At 48.5% G+C, this 12,754-nt stretch overlaps 1 protein-coding gene across 6 annotated transcripts in view; it reads left to right on the forward strand.

The window, feature by feature from the left end:
- SCN5A (sodium channel, voltage-gated, type V, alpha subunit) overlaps positions 1–12,754 on the forward strand; it is a 99,885-nt gene that overhangs the window by 66,821 nt on the left and 20,310 nt on the right. For 3 of the 6 annotated variants that reach the window (XM_006890584.1, XM_006890586.1, XM_006890583.1), the window contains exons 17-19: positions 481–645; positions 5,007–5,124; positions 5,925–6,079. In XM_006890584.1, the coding sequence (XP_006890646.1) occupies positions 481–645; positions 5,007–5,124; positions 5,925–6,079 (438 nt within the window). The remainder of the gene's footprint in view (positions 1–480; positions 646–5,006; positions 5,125–5,924; positions 6,080–12,754) is intronic. The other 3 variants (XM_006890587.1, XM_006890585.1, XM_006890588.1) reach the window with 2 other exon arrangements.

Genomic DNA, 12,754 nt, shown 5'->3' on the forward strand with positions numbered 1-12,754 from the left:
CTGTGAGGCAGTCCTGTAAGTTCAGGTGGGAGTCAAGGTGTAAGCCGATGTTGCCAAGACCACAGCCTCCAATTATCTCCAGGATGCTCCCCGTACATGAGTTCCGGCGGCCCCTCCTCTTCCTTCTTTTTCCTTTCTCCTGAGGCTGCTGGTTCCCAGGGGCCAGTGGCAGGGGTGTGTGTGTGTGTGTGTACACACAGGCGAGCAGAGGCACCATGGGAGAGAGATCTCAGTGTGTCCTCCCAAAAGGGAGCTGCCTTCATGTGTGGAATGGCCAAACAAGGCCCAGCTGTACCTCTCAGGGAGTGACAGGCTCGGGGTGTGGGGGACTCATTGCCTACACCCACCTGGAGCCTCCTAGTCCCTTATGTCTGCGGGGAGATGGAGGCCCGTGAAAAGGAGCAGAAGACAAGGCCCCAGATAGTCCACGAGCCTCTGGTCAAGCGAGCAGGGGCCGCTCACGGGCTGGGGTCTCTTCAGCAGGAATCCCAGCCTATGTCCGGTGGCCCAGAGACACCCCCAGAGCCCAGGGCCTGGAGCCAGGTGTCCGAGACCGCGTCCTCTGAAGCAGAGGCTGGCGCGGCTCAGGGAGATGGGCGGCAGCAGCGGGAAGCAGAGGCCCCGGCCCCAGGGTCCATCGAGGTAATGCACACCTTTGTCCCTGAAGCCGACTGGGGACACCACCGCTGGGCCTGAGCCAGGCAGTGAGAGGCTGGCCAGACACCTGCATGTCACAGTGGGAGCCACAGCCACTGTCCCGGGCAGTGTGAAGGCCATCTGCGGAGGGGGTGGCTGCCCTGGCCCAGCAGAGGGGAATGCCATGGGGCCCAGAGCCCGCAGAATTCTGGAAGCAGTCGGCCCAGGGCTTTGGTGCAGGACTAACCCACACCTTTGTTGGTTCCCTTCTCATGCTCTGTCCCTGTGTCTCAGTCCTGTTTGGCAACTCCCTGTCCTGTGAATGCCTCCATCCAGGGGCAGGGCCACACAGCGGGGCTCTGAGAACACGATCTTGACACAGTGACCTCCAGCTCTTCTCATCGGGCTGAACATAGAGGCTGCAAACAGGAGGCCCGCCAGCTTCATGTTGAATTCTCTTCTGATCACAGAAGGCTTTCATTTGAAATGACTACAAGAAAACTGAAGTCTCATCAGTGCTGTCAAGTCCATTCTGACTCATAACGGCCCTCAGTACCAAGTGGAACCACCCAGAGCGGTTCAGAGGCCATCTTTTTTTTTTTTTTTAACAGACCCAAAATGTTAAGATTTTATTTTACAAAGCTTCTCTGTTGTACAGAGTACAACTGAGAGTAACTGGTGGCCACAAATGGCTGAGACTCACCGATCACAGCTACCCACGCTACAGCAAGTCTTGCAAAAAAACCTAACAACGCTTACAGTTTGGTTGGGGCAAAGTCCCCACACTTGGTGGTGGAGTTCCAAGAGGGACTAAACAGGAAAGTGGAATATCACAGGAACTATTCTTTGGCTTTTTAGGTGGGTGGGTGTCTTGGGGTTTGTATCACAGCTAGTTTTAATTTAAAAAAACAAACAAAAAACAGCTACCAAATCCATGGGGGGTGGGGGTAGGGTGGGCGGGGAGAAAGTGCAACATTGAATGAATGGAATTCCAAAATCTCTGTAGATGTTCATTGAAATTTAAAAAAAAAAATTAAAAAACAAACAACCAACCAGCTACCAGATCCATATGCGCAGTCCAGCCAACACTGAACAGTTCTTTTCTTGTGAGTTAACTGGGGCCTGCAACATTTTCTCCTTCATCATCTGTTTCTCTCTTCCTCTTCTCACCTTTCCCACTTTCTTCCTCATCTTCTTCATCAACTTCTCCATCGTGGCCAAATTCTCCTTCCTCGCCACTGACTTCATCTTCATCTTCTTCCCCTTCTACATCTTCATCTTCGTCTTCATCCTCTTCATAAAACTTGTCCTCTTCATCCTCCTCATCCTCTCTTTCATCCTGAGAGGCAGTAAATATTTTTTTTTTATGGTGAGAAAAATTTATGTTTAGAATTAGCCAGCTGGACTCAGTTTAGATGATCCCAATTTTGTTGGCAACATCCAAAGCATCATAGTCAGGAGCAAGTTGAACACAGGCCTCCTCCTCTCCATCAGGTCTAATCAGTGTTGACCTTGGCCACCTCAGTGTCATAGAGCTTCTTTACAGCTGGTTTAATCTGGTGCTTGTTGGCCTTGACATCCACAGTGAACGCAAGTGTGGTGTTATCTTCTATCTTCTTCATGGCTGACTCAGTGGTCAGAGGAAACTTGATGATGGCATAGTGGTCAAGCTTGTTTCTCCTGGGGGCGCTCTCCCCAGGGGTATTTGGGCTGCCTTTGGAGTCTCAGCATCTTAGGCCACCAGAAGGTGGGTGACGTGTGGATCTTCTTTTTTCTGTGGTTGTGGATTCAGGACGCCTTCTTGGCCTTTAATGCCTTTGCTTTGGCTTCAGTTTTGGGAGGGGCAGGGGCTTCCTTCTTGGCTTTCGGTGCCATCTTCGTAGAAAGGCGAGAGGCAGTAAATCTTGATGGAAGTAAGCTGCCACGTCTTTATCCCGTGAAGCAATGGACATCTTGGGTTGCAACCACAGTTGCTTAACCACTGTGCCACCAGGGCTCCTGACCTGAAACCAGAGCTTTGCATGTGAAGAACTGCTTTTCTGGCTCCTCTTGAAAAACTGGAAGAGGATTCCCACACACACACACCCCCGGGGACACCCCCTTGACACCCGCTGAGGGCTCAGGTCTGACCCCTCCCCGCCTGCCTGCCTGCACTCTGTCACCTGCCTGGTTCTGGAAGCAGTTGGATTTTCTATCCCTAAAGCAGAAGGATGTCATGCTGTTGACTCCAGTGTCCCCCCCTCTGCTCCCTACGTGCATCGGTCACCAGGGGAGAGAGGAAGGTCTTGTGCTAAGAGACAGGTCCTGGTGGCCATTGTCCTGCAGCCCAGCCTGAGTCTTCAGGAGCTGTGGCTTCTCCTGATGGATTATAACTCCTTCAGTGTCGCCTTCCACGTGTGACTCCGTGGCGACTCTTGGGAGGCTTTACGGTCATGGTCAGTCTGGGAAGAGGAAGGCCTGCTGGAGTCGTGGTCCCCCTGCTGTGAGTCCTCTTCATTTCCCCTGTATGATCCGACTCATGTGGACATGCTGAGAATAAGAGGACTGGAAGAGACTGGGGAGGCAGAGAAAAGGGGATGTCACACTGGGAGGTTGACGCGTGACCAAGATGTGTCATGCCTGGTTCACGATGGGCCTGTAAAGAAAGAGATGCATTATGGGTTTCCTGGAAGAAAGACCTGCTCACCTGGTGAGCACCTGGAGCCTAGGCACCTGGGCTCCCTCAGGTCAGCCCCCCAGGCAGACCATGGGCAGCACCCATGATCTCAGAAGAGATCGGAAACCTTCCTCTGAACCTCCCTTTCCTGCTGTCCTGGGGCAAGCGAGAGGGGCCTCAGGAGACCACAAAAGGCAGAGCCATCAGTGGGAGCTGCCTCTCCGTTCCCAGCAGAGACCAAACCCTTCTCTGTAGCAAACCTCCAAGTCTAAAGAGAGGACACCAAGACATCCTTGGAAGGATTGACTAAAGGATGAGGAAAGGCATTACTTAGGACTGCCAGCCGTGGCTGAGAGTGCAGACACGCTCCCCTCTGGTGCTGAGATTGGGTGGTTTAACCACGAGCAGAAGCAAACAGAGGTTCCCCTTCCTTCAGAGAAACCCTCTTCCCTTCCACACCTGTTTGAAGCCTCATTCCTTAGAAGAGACTGGAATTCCTGCACAAATGATTTACTGAGGGAATCGTTTTCTGGAGAAGAAAGTAAGATTAACAGAATAAGACGAAGGAAAGAGCTAAAAGGAAGGTGTGTCAGCTGGAATAGGGGGTCTGGGACAAGAACTGCACTTCAGGACTGTCCTTACTGAAGGCAAGAGGGTCAGCCTTCTGTAGTGCCCGCGACGGTCAGCCTCGGTCTGTGGCCACCTCTGGATTGGATCCCAGCCCTTGGAATCATCCCACAGAAGACAACGCCTCGACTAGAGGCAGTTTTCTAAGAGACCATTAGGAGTAAAGGGAGCTCTGGTAGCCTAGTGGCAAGAAGCTGCACTGCAAACCTGGAGGTACGCGGTTCGAATCCACCAGATGCTCTGCTGGAGAAGAAGGAGCAATTTCCTCCTGTACCAGTCAGATCCGATTTGACGGTACACACAAAAAAAATAATAAAATTTAAAAGAAGACGAGACCATTAGGAGTCAATACTCCCAGCAGCTGCCAGCGGGCGCGCTGGCCACAGTGAAGGGGAGCTGGGCAGAATGGCCACAGTGGCCACAACGCCTCTGGCTCCATGTTCTCACACTCCACACATCCACAGTCCCACACAGGACCGCTCATATGCATGGCTCTCGGATTTTGTAAGGTGAGGGCGGCAGACCCTGGTGTGGTCACGTCGGGAGGGTCCAGCAACTTCTCAATCTTACTCCAGCCTCTGACTATACCAGAGGGAGGGGGCGGGAAGTGTGGGCAGGGCTGCCGCACGCCTGACCCTGCTGCCTGTGTGACTCCCCCTCATCCTGGTTCTGACTGTGTTCTGATTGTGGTCCCGTGCCCTGGCATGACCGTTTCCACCGCATGTACCAGGCTACCACTCTGTGTCTTGGTGTGTTCACACTGCCGCCACTGTCTGTTCTATTCCCACCCAGATCCGTTCCCCATCAGCCCCCGCTCTGCACCCCTGCCCTGGACCCCAGCAGACCAGAATCGCAGCCCAGGCCTGTGAGGTCGCAGGAGCCCTGAGGCTTCGCCGTGACTCAGCCCTGACCAGCCCTCGGGGTGGGGGGGGGTGCTCTGTGGAAGGTCCTCACCGTCCATCCCAGCATGTGCCATGGAGGGGAGGCTGGGCATCTCCCCTCAGGGACCCCTAGGTTCTCCTGAATGTGGGCCTGAGGCTGGATGCTGCTGTCCATGCCACGCTCATGCCAACACCCATCCACTGACCCACAGGACAGTTTCTCCGAGGGCAGCACGGCAGACATGACCAACACCGCTGACCTCCTGGAGCAGATCCCTGACCTCGGGGAGGACGTCAAGGACCCAGAGGACTGCTTCACTGAAGGTGACAGCCCCTACTCCGCTCCCCGGAAGTCCTTTCCCAGCCTCAGCACCACCTGGAGGGACACGGGAGCCAGCGCCTGTGCAGTCCTCTGCTCCCGTGGGTCCCCTCCATCTGCCTGTGATGTGAGCCCACTGTGCTGTGGGGCTGGCAGCTGTCGGTCAGCCATCGTGAGAGCCGCTCTCACAGTGGTGTGTGACAGCAGGAGGCCCCAGGCCCTGGCACCTAGTGTTGTCAGGTGCCATGGAGACTGTGCCTCAGTGACCCTATGCGCAACAGATCCCCAAGATCTCTGATAAGCTGAGCCCAGGCCCTCCCCAAGTCTCAGAAAGTGGGTGGGACAGAGCTGTGTTGGTGACGGGTCTGTAGCTTTATGAACTGGTGGTCTATTTGGAGGTATCATGGGGGCCTGTCCTCCAAGAGGCAGGTCAACACTGGCTCTTCGTGAGGGAGTCACCCATCCTGAGGTTGAGAAACTGCCATCCTGAAAAAGGCCCTCAAATACAAACACCTGGGGGTTCCTATTCCCTCTGGGGGGGATCCCAGATGAGCACCCCCACTCAGGCCTGCCAGGCCATGCACCCACTTACCAGGTGCCTGGTCCATCTTGCACACCCTGAGCATGTGACCCCTGTAAGCAGCTCCCACTGTCGCCCACCCCATCAAGGTCCTGCCCACCACTCTGCCCTGTCCCTGCCCCATCAACTGTCATCTTGTCCGTCATTCCTTCGATCAGCCAACTTTCTACTAGCCGGTGGGGAATTCGCATGGCCTGGCCTGGGCCTGACCCACCCCTCCCACAGGCTGTGTCCGGCGCTGCCCCTGCTGCACAGTGGACACCACGCAGGCCCCAGGGAAGGTCTGGTGGAGGCTCCGCAAGACCTGCTACCGCATCGTGGAGCACAGCTGGTTCGAGACCTTCATCATCTTCATGATTCTGCTCAGCAGCGGAGCGCTGGTACCTTCAGGGGGCGGAGGGCTGGGGCCGAGAGGGAGGAGGAGAGAGGAGGAGGGTGAGGAAAGAGCACCTCAGGCTGCAAACCGCGGGAGGGGCTCTGCTGAAAATGTACCCCACACCCTCAACACCCCCACCCCACCCCCGGACACAGGAAAGTCAGAGTACAAGGGCTCAGAGAGGTCGTCCATCCACACTCCTTATTCTATGAGAGGGAAATAATTTGTCCAAGATCGTAGTCCCATCTGAGACAGGTCCCAGGTCCCAGCCTCCGACACAGGAGCTCTGGTGGCACCTCCGCCTGCACACAGGGTCAGGTGGGCTGCTGGGACCCTCGGGAGATGATTCATGGCCGTTGACAGTGGTGTTTTCGCCTCCTTCCTGTCTCTGTGTGTAGAAACAGTGCTACTTGTTTGACACATTATCACATCCGACATCCACACTAACTTTGTGCCGAAACAATGAATAACTTGCCCAAGGTCAAACCCTCAAATGAAACCAGCCTGGCGTTTGAACTCAGGCAGGTGGATTTCACGGTTCTCAGTGGTTTACAGGACACAGTGACTGCAGCACTGGACTTGAGGACTTCAGAGATGGTAAGGATGGCACAGGATAGGACAGGATTCAGAGCTGGGCACTACGAATCATATTTCACTTGTTGGCACCTGGTTTACACTTCCCCAGTGACTCGGGGAGAGAGATGGGCAATCTCCTCCTGTGTGATTTACCTTGAGAACCCAGTGCAGGGCCAGCTATGAATTGTCCCATCTCAACGGCAATGACTGTAGTGAGAGTCCTAACCTAAAGGTGGGCAGTTTGAAATCACCAAGCAGTGCCATGGAAGAAAGGCCTGGCAATCTCCCTCCATAATGATTACAAACCAGTAAACCATATGGAGCAGTTCTGGTCTATCACGCGAGGGAATCACCCTGAGCCAGAGTTGACTAAACTGTGAAGGGTCTTTTTTTTCTGTTTCCTTGTTTGTTTGCTTGAATTTCTTTACTCCTTTCTAAGCTTTCTTTGTAGCAAGCCCTGTGAGCCATGGAGGAGAAATAGGAAGAGGGGACCTCAGCCCTGACCTCAGAAGCTCCCCTTCTGACAGGAAACTGTTTTCAGTAGGTTAGAAACAGACGAGCACATGAAAGAGTTAAGTAAGGTTAGCGTGAAGTACAGTCCAGATGATGTGAGGTGAGTGGGGGCTGGAGCAATCAGGAAAGACTCCCTGGAGGAAGCCTGTGGAGCCTGGACTGTGAAAGGCAAGTTTGTTGAGGCCAAGAGAAGTAATGAGGTCCTCGAAGAATCAGGTAGTTAAGGTTGTTCCTTGGAAAGGGACATCATGCTTAGAGAGGTGGAAGGTCATTGAAAGAGAGAAAAACTCTTTGATGTATTTACATGATGACAGCAGTGGGCTCTAGTGTGTCAGAGATGATGAGGAAGACACAGGATAGGGCAAGATTCAGGTAGGCTGTTCATAGGTTGCTATGAGTCATACTCAACGGCACCTAAGAACAAGCATGCCCAGATGGCTCCCACGCACCCTTCTCTGCTTTCTCAGAGTCCTTTTATAAGGAGATGGGACAAGACTGGAGAGGGTTCCTGATGCCGGTAGATGGCAGAGGGAAAGAGTGAGAAGAAAAAAGAAGTAGAGACATCCCTGGCCCAGGTGGACCGAGCAGCGAATGGATTTAGGAGATGAAACTTCCCTGGATGAGACATTAGCGGGGAAGAGCTTGGACCATGAAGCAAGAGAAGGAACTCTGTCCCCAGTACCTCCACTCTATGATGTCTGATGTCTTCTCCTGTGGAGACCACGATAAGAGGCACTGTGGCTGTCACTGTGAAGTTTCTGGGTCCCCTCCCCAATTCCTGAGTGGGCCTGGAGCCATGGCATGCAGCCTGCCTGCTGTTTTACCATTGACAACAGGAGCCAAATCTCTGTGGGCTTCAGAGAAGGATGATTTGACAATATGTTAACGAGTTTTGTTTTTTAAACAGCCACAAACAAGGGCAAGCAGAGCCATTTCGTCTGGGCTGTGGAGGAAAAGCTCAGCCTGGCATACGTGAGGAGGAGTTTGGCACATGTCTGGTGAATGGAATCAGAATAGACAGCCAAGTACTGTTGTTAAAAACCATGTCAATGATATATTGAGAAAAGAAGTCTAAATGTGTTATTCAAAGTTCTAAACTTGCTTAGCAGAAAACAGAATATCTTCCTTCCAAATTGCTGAAGGATTTAAAAAAAAAAAACTAAAACAGATTTTACAGCAAAAGATAGAAGAAAAAAACAATGAAAAAGCATACATTCCAAAAATAATATGACTGCGGCAAGATCAAATGTATTTTAATAATAAATGTAACTGGATAAAATTCATCATTTAAAAGAAAAATGTTCTGCGTGGATGAGGAAGAAAGCCACGCTTTCATATGCTCTCAAATGACAAACCTGAAGCAAGATGATCCAGAAAAATGTGAAATCCTGGAGAAAGTATATCAAGCAAATACAATGATAAAACTTAGTGGGGAAGGGTGGCTGTGTATTTCTATTAAACAAGTTTTACTTCAAGGTAAAACTATGACAGAAGACAATGCCCATTTGAGAGACAAAGAGTTATATTCTGTATTAAGAGTATAACAAGTGTAACAAGTGTAAATACTTTTGATTGGAATAGCATAGCATTTAAATATATAAGCCAAAAAACACTGGAAACTCAAGAAAAAAATGACAACAGTACAATAGTAAAACGAGGTTTCTTTCTGTTGGGTCTTGACAAACCAGGAAGGAAAAAGAAAATGGGAGAGCCAATAGGTATATGAATTAATTTATATATGTATTGAAATATGTAAATTAACTTATATTAATGTAATAATAACACATAGCACTTACTGTATGTCCGAAGCTGAAAAGCTCTCAAACTCATTGTTACCGAGTTAGAACCAAACCGATTCCAAGTGAATTTTCAGAGGCTGTAAATCATATGGGAGGAAATTCCCCATTCTTCTCCCCTACAGCAGCCGATGGATTCAAGCTGGCTCCCACTGACAACTCCTTACGCACCGGGCCAACAGAACGTCCTTCCTATAGGTCAGATTCTGTTTATTCCTTTCCTCTTTTGATGCTTCCTGCATTGTTCAGTCATTTCAAGAGATAGCATATGATCAAGAACTGATGGTATCGAAAGAAGTGAAAGCTGTACTGAAGGCATTGGTAGAAAAAAAAAGGACATCACAAATTGACAGGAAACAGATTGAAATGTTTCAACAAATGATATGTTCTGAAAGTGTTTAACTTATACATGTCAAAAAAACATGGAAGACATCTACTTCACCAACAGACTGAAATTGTTTTTGTTAGGTGTCATCAAGTCGCATATGACTCATAGTGACCCTGTGAACAACGGATCTGAACCCTGTCCTGTCTTGTGCCAGCCCCACACTCCCTGACACACCTGATCCCATTGCTGCAGTCACCATGTCAATCAACCTAGTTCCTCAACAGACTGGAAGAGATCTATATTTTTTTTTCCCTTTGGTGAATTGAGATATATATTTTTGTGTCCATCCCAAAGAACCCTGCTTGCTGAAACTGAGGAGGACCTCATGCACTTACTGCAGAGGGTCAAGGACTGCAGCCTTCAGTATGGACTTGAGGCTCAATGTCAAGAAGACAAAAATTCTCACCACTGGACCAATCGGTATTATCAGGATGGATGGCGAAGAGATTGAGATTGTTCACAGCTTCAGTTTGCTCGGCTCCACGGTCAACACTCTTGGCACCAGTAGCCAGGAAATAAAAAAACGTATTGCGATGGGAAAGTCTGCGGTTAGGGACCTCTCTAAAGTACTCAAGAGCAACAGTGTCTCTCTGGAGACTAAGGTCCGCCTGATACAGGCCACGATTTTTGCAATCACTTGTTATGCATCAGAGAGTTGGACAATGACTAGGGAGGATAGAAGGAGAATTGACGCCTTTGAGCTGTGGTGCTGGAGAAGAGTATGGAATGTACCATGGACTGCCAAGAAAACAAACAGATTCATCATAGAGAGGATTAAACCAGGCTGCTCCTTGGAGGCAAGGATTCTGGGGCTTCGTCTGACATACTTTGGACATGTTGTAAGGAGAGACAGGTCTTTAGAGAGGGACATCATGCTGGGTAGAGTGGAGGGACAACGCAGGAGGGGAAGACCCTCTATGAGATGGATTGATTCAGTGACTGGGGTAATCGGGGTGGGTGTGTCAGATTCGGTGCGGTTGGCGCAGGATAGAGCAGGGTTTAGGGCTGTTGTACATAGGGTCGCTATGAGTCGCAAACGACTCGATGGCACATAACAACAACATCCCAAAGAAAGGGTATCTAACAGAATGTATAAATTATTGAACAGTATCATTAATAGCACGTGCAAGGAAAAGTTTGCTGAAAAATAATTTAAAAATTGCTGCAGAAACTCAAAGTGGTTTCAGAAGAGACCGTGGAGTAAGGGATATCATTGCTGATGTCAGATGGATTCTGGTGAAAAGCAGAAAATTCCAGAAAGATGTTCGTTTACCTGTTTTATTGAGGCATTTGACTGTGTGGGTCCTAACAAACCAGAATGTCATTTCAAAGAATGGGAATTCCAAAACACACCTGCATTTAGATGGAACCTATATATAGACCAAGAAGCAGTCATTCGAACAGAGCAAGGGGAGACTGCATGGCTTAAATTCATTAAGATGCAAATCAGAGTTATGTCCATTGGTGAGAACTGCTCAGTTTGTTTGCTGAGCATATAATCCAAGAAACTGGATGATATGAAAAATAATGTGGCATCAGGATTGAATGAAGATTCATTAACAACCTGTGCTAGGCAGATGATGCACCCTTCCTTGAAATCAGAGAGGACATGAAGCATTTGCTAATGAACATCAAAGACTACAGCCCTCAATGTGAATTACACTTCAACATAAAGAAAACAAATACTATCACAGCTAGACCAATAAGCAATGTCATCATAAATGAAGAAAAGATCACACTTTCAAGGATTTTATTTTACTTGGCTCCACAGCCAACACCCAGGGAAGCAGCAATAAAAAAATACAAACAACATATATTGCTTTGGGCAAATCTACTGCAGAAGACCTCTTTAAAGGGTTAGGATTAAAATAACCCAAAGATGTCACTTTTAGTACTAAGATACTCATGATCCAAGCCCATGGTATTTTCAGTCACATCATATGCAGATGAGAGCTGGACAATGAATAAGGAAGACCAAAGGATAAATAACTGATACTTTTGGATTGTATTGTTGGGAAAGAATATTGAATATGTCATGAGACCCCAGAAGATCTTTGGTCATGTTACCAGGAAGGGTTTTTATTTCCAATTTTATATTCAGACAACAGGATCTGTACCACTAGGGTACTTTTAGGAAATATTTCATGGAAGCAAGGAATCTTAGTGGCATGCTGGTTTTTAACATTCAGCTCCTAACTAAAAGGCTGACAGTTTGAATCCACCAGTTAGAGAATGACATGATGCTTGGTAAAAGAAAAAGTAAAAAAGAGGGAGACCCTCACCAAGATGGATTAACTCAGTGACGTTAACAAGGGCTTCAAACATAGCAACAATTGTGAGGGTGATGAAAGCCTGGGTGGTGTTTTGTTTTCTTGTACACAGGGTCACTATCAGTTGATATTGACTTTCAGTGGCCTAACAGCAACATATGCCAGGCACTGTTTTAAGCATTTTATAAGCTTTCATTCGTTTCATTCTCACATGAGTTAGTATGATGACAATAGCGACTGACAACAGCTTGATGAGATAGTTACTACTATGAAGACCATTTTATAAATAAGGAAACCAAGAAACATAGAAATGAAGTCACTGCCAAAGTCACACACCATGTAGAACACTACAGAGCCCAGATTCAAATAGTCTTAAATACAGAGTTCATCTTCATAATCACTTCACTGTAATATTTTCACGTATGTTCAGATTTAATATCATGAATTTTTTTTTATTATTTTGCGTGTGTGTGCCGCCAAATTACATCTGACTGGTCCAGGAGGAGATTGTCCCTCCTTCTGCAGCAGAGCATCTGGTGGATTTGAACCACATGCCTCTGGGATTGCAGTGCAGCTTCTTGCCTCTAGGCCACCAGAGCTCCCTCTATGAAATATTTTAAAAATCTTTTTTCATGTGCCTATGAACCAAATTCAAAATTCAAACCACTGTGATGGAGTCAACTCCTGCCCACAGTGACCCTGTAAGACGAAGTAGCACTGTCCATAGGATGTCTAAGGTTGTAAATCTTTACAGGAGCAGCCTAACCCATCCTATGGGATGACAGGTGGATTCAAAATGCCAACCTTTCATTTAGCAGCTGAATGCTAAAAACCAGTATGTCACTAAGGCTCCTTGTTCCCATGAAACATTTTCTAAAAGTACCCTACTGGTGCAGAGCCTATTATCTGAAAATAAAATTGGAAATAAAAACCAAATATTTAAGCCAAACAAAAAAAATACCAAGTGTAATAGTTTAGTGGCATGCTAAATTTATTAGTTTTTGCTGAACAATGACAGAAGAAGCATGAGCGCCTTTGAGTTGTGGTGCTGGAGAAGAATATTGAACACACCATGGACAGCCAGAAGAACAAGAGGCATGGGTGAAACCATGCTACTCCCTAGTGGCAAGGACTTT

This window comes from Elephantulus edwardii, unplaced genomic scaffold (assembly GCF_000299155.1).
Source record: "Elephantulus edwardii isolate Elephantulus edwardi_28Jun2011 unplaced genomic scaffold, EleEdw1.0 scaffold00091, whole genome shotgun sequence".
In the NCBI taxonomy this organism is placed as follows: Eukaryota; Metazoa; Chordata; class Mammalia; order Macroscelidea; family Macroscelididae; genus Elephantulus; species Elephantulus edwardii.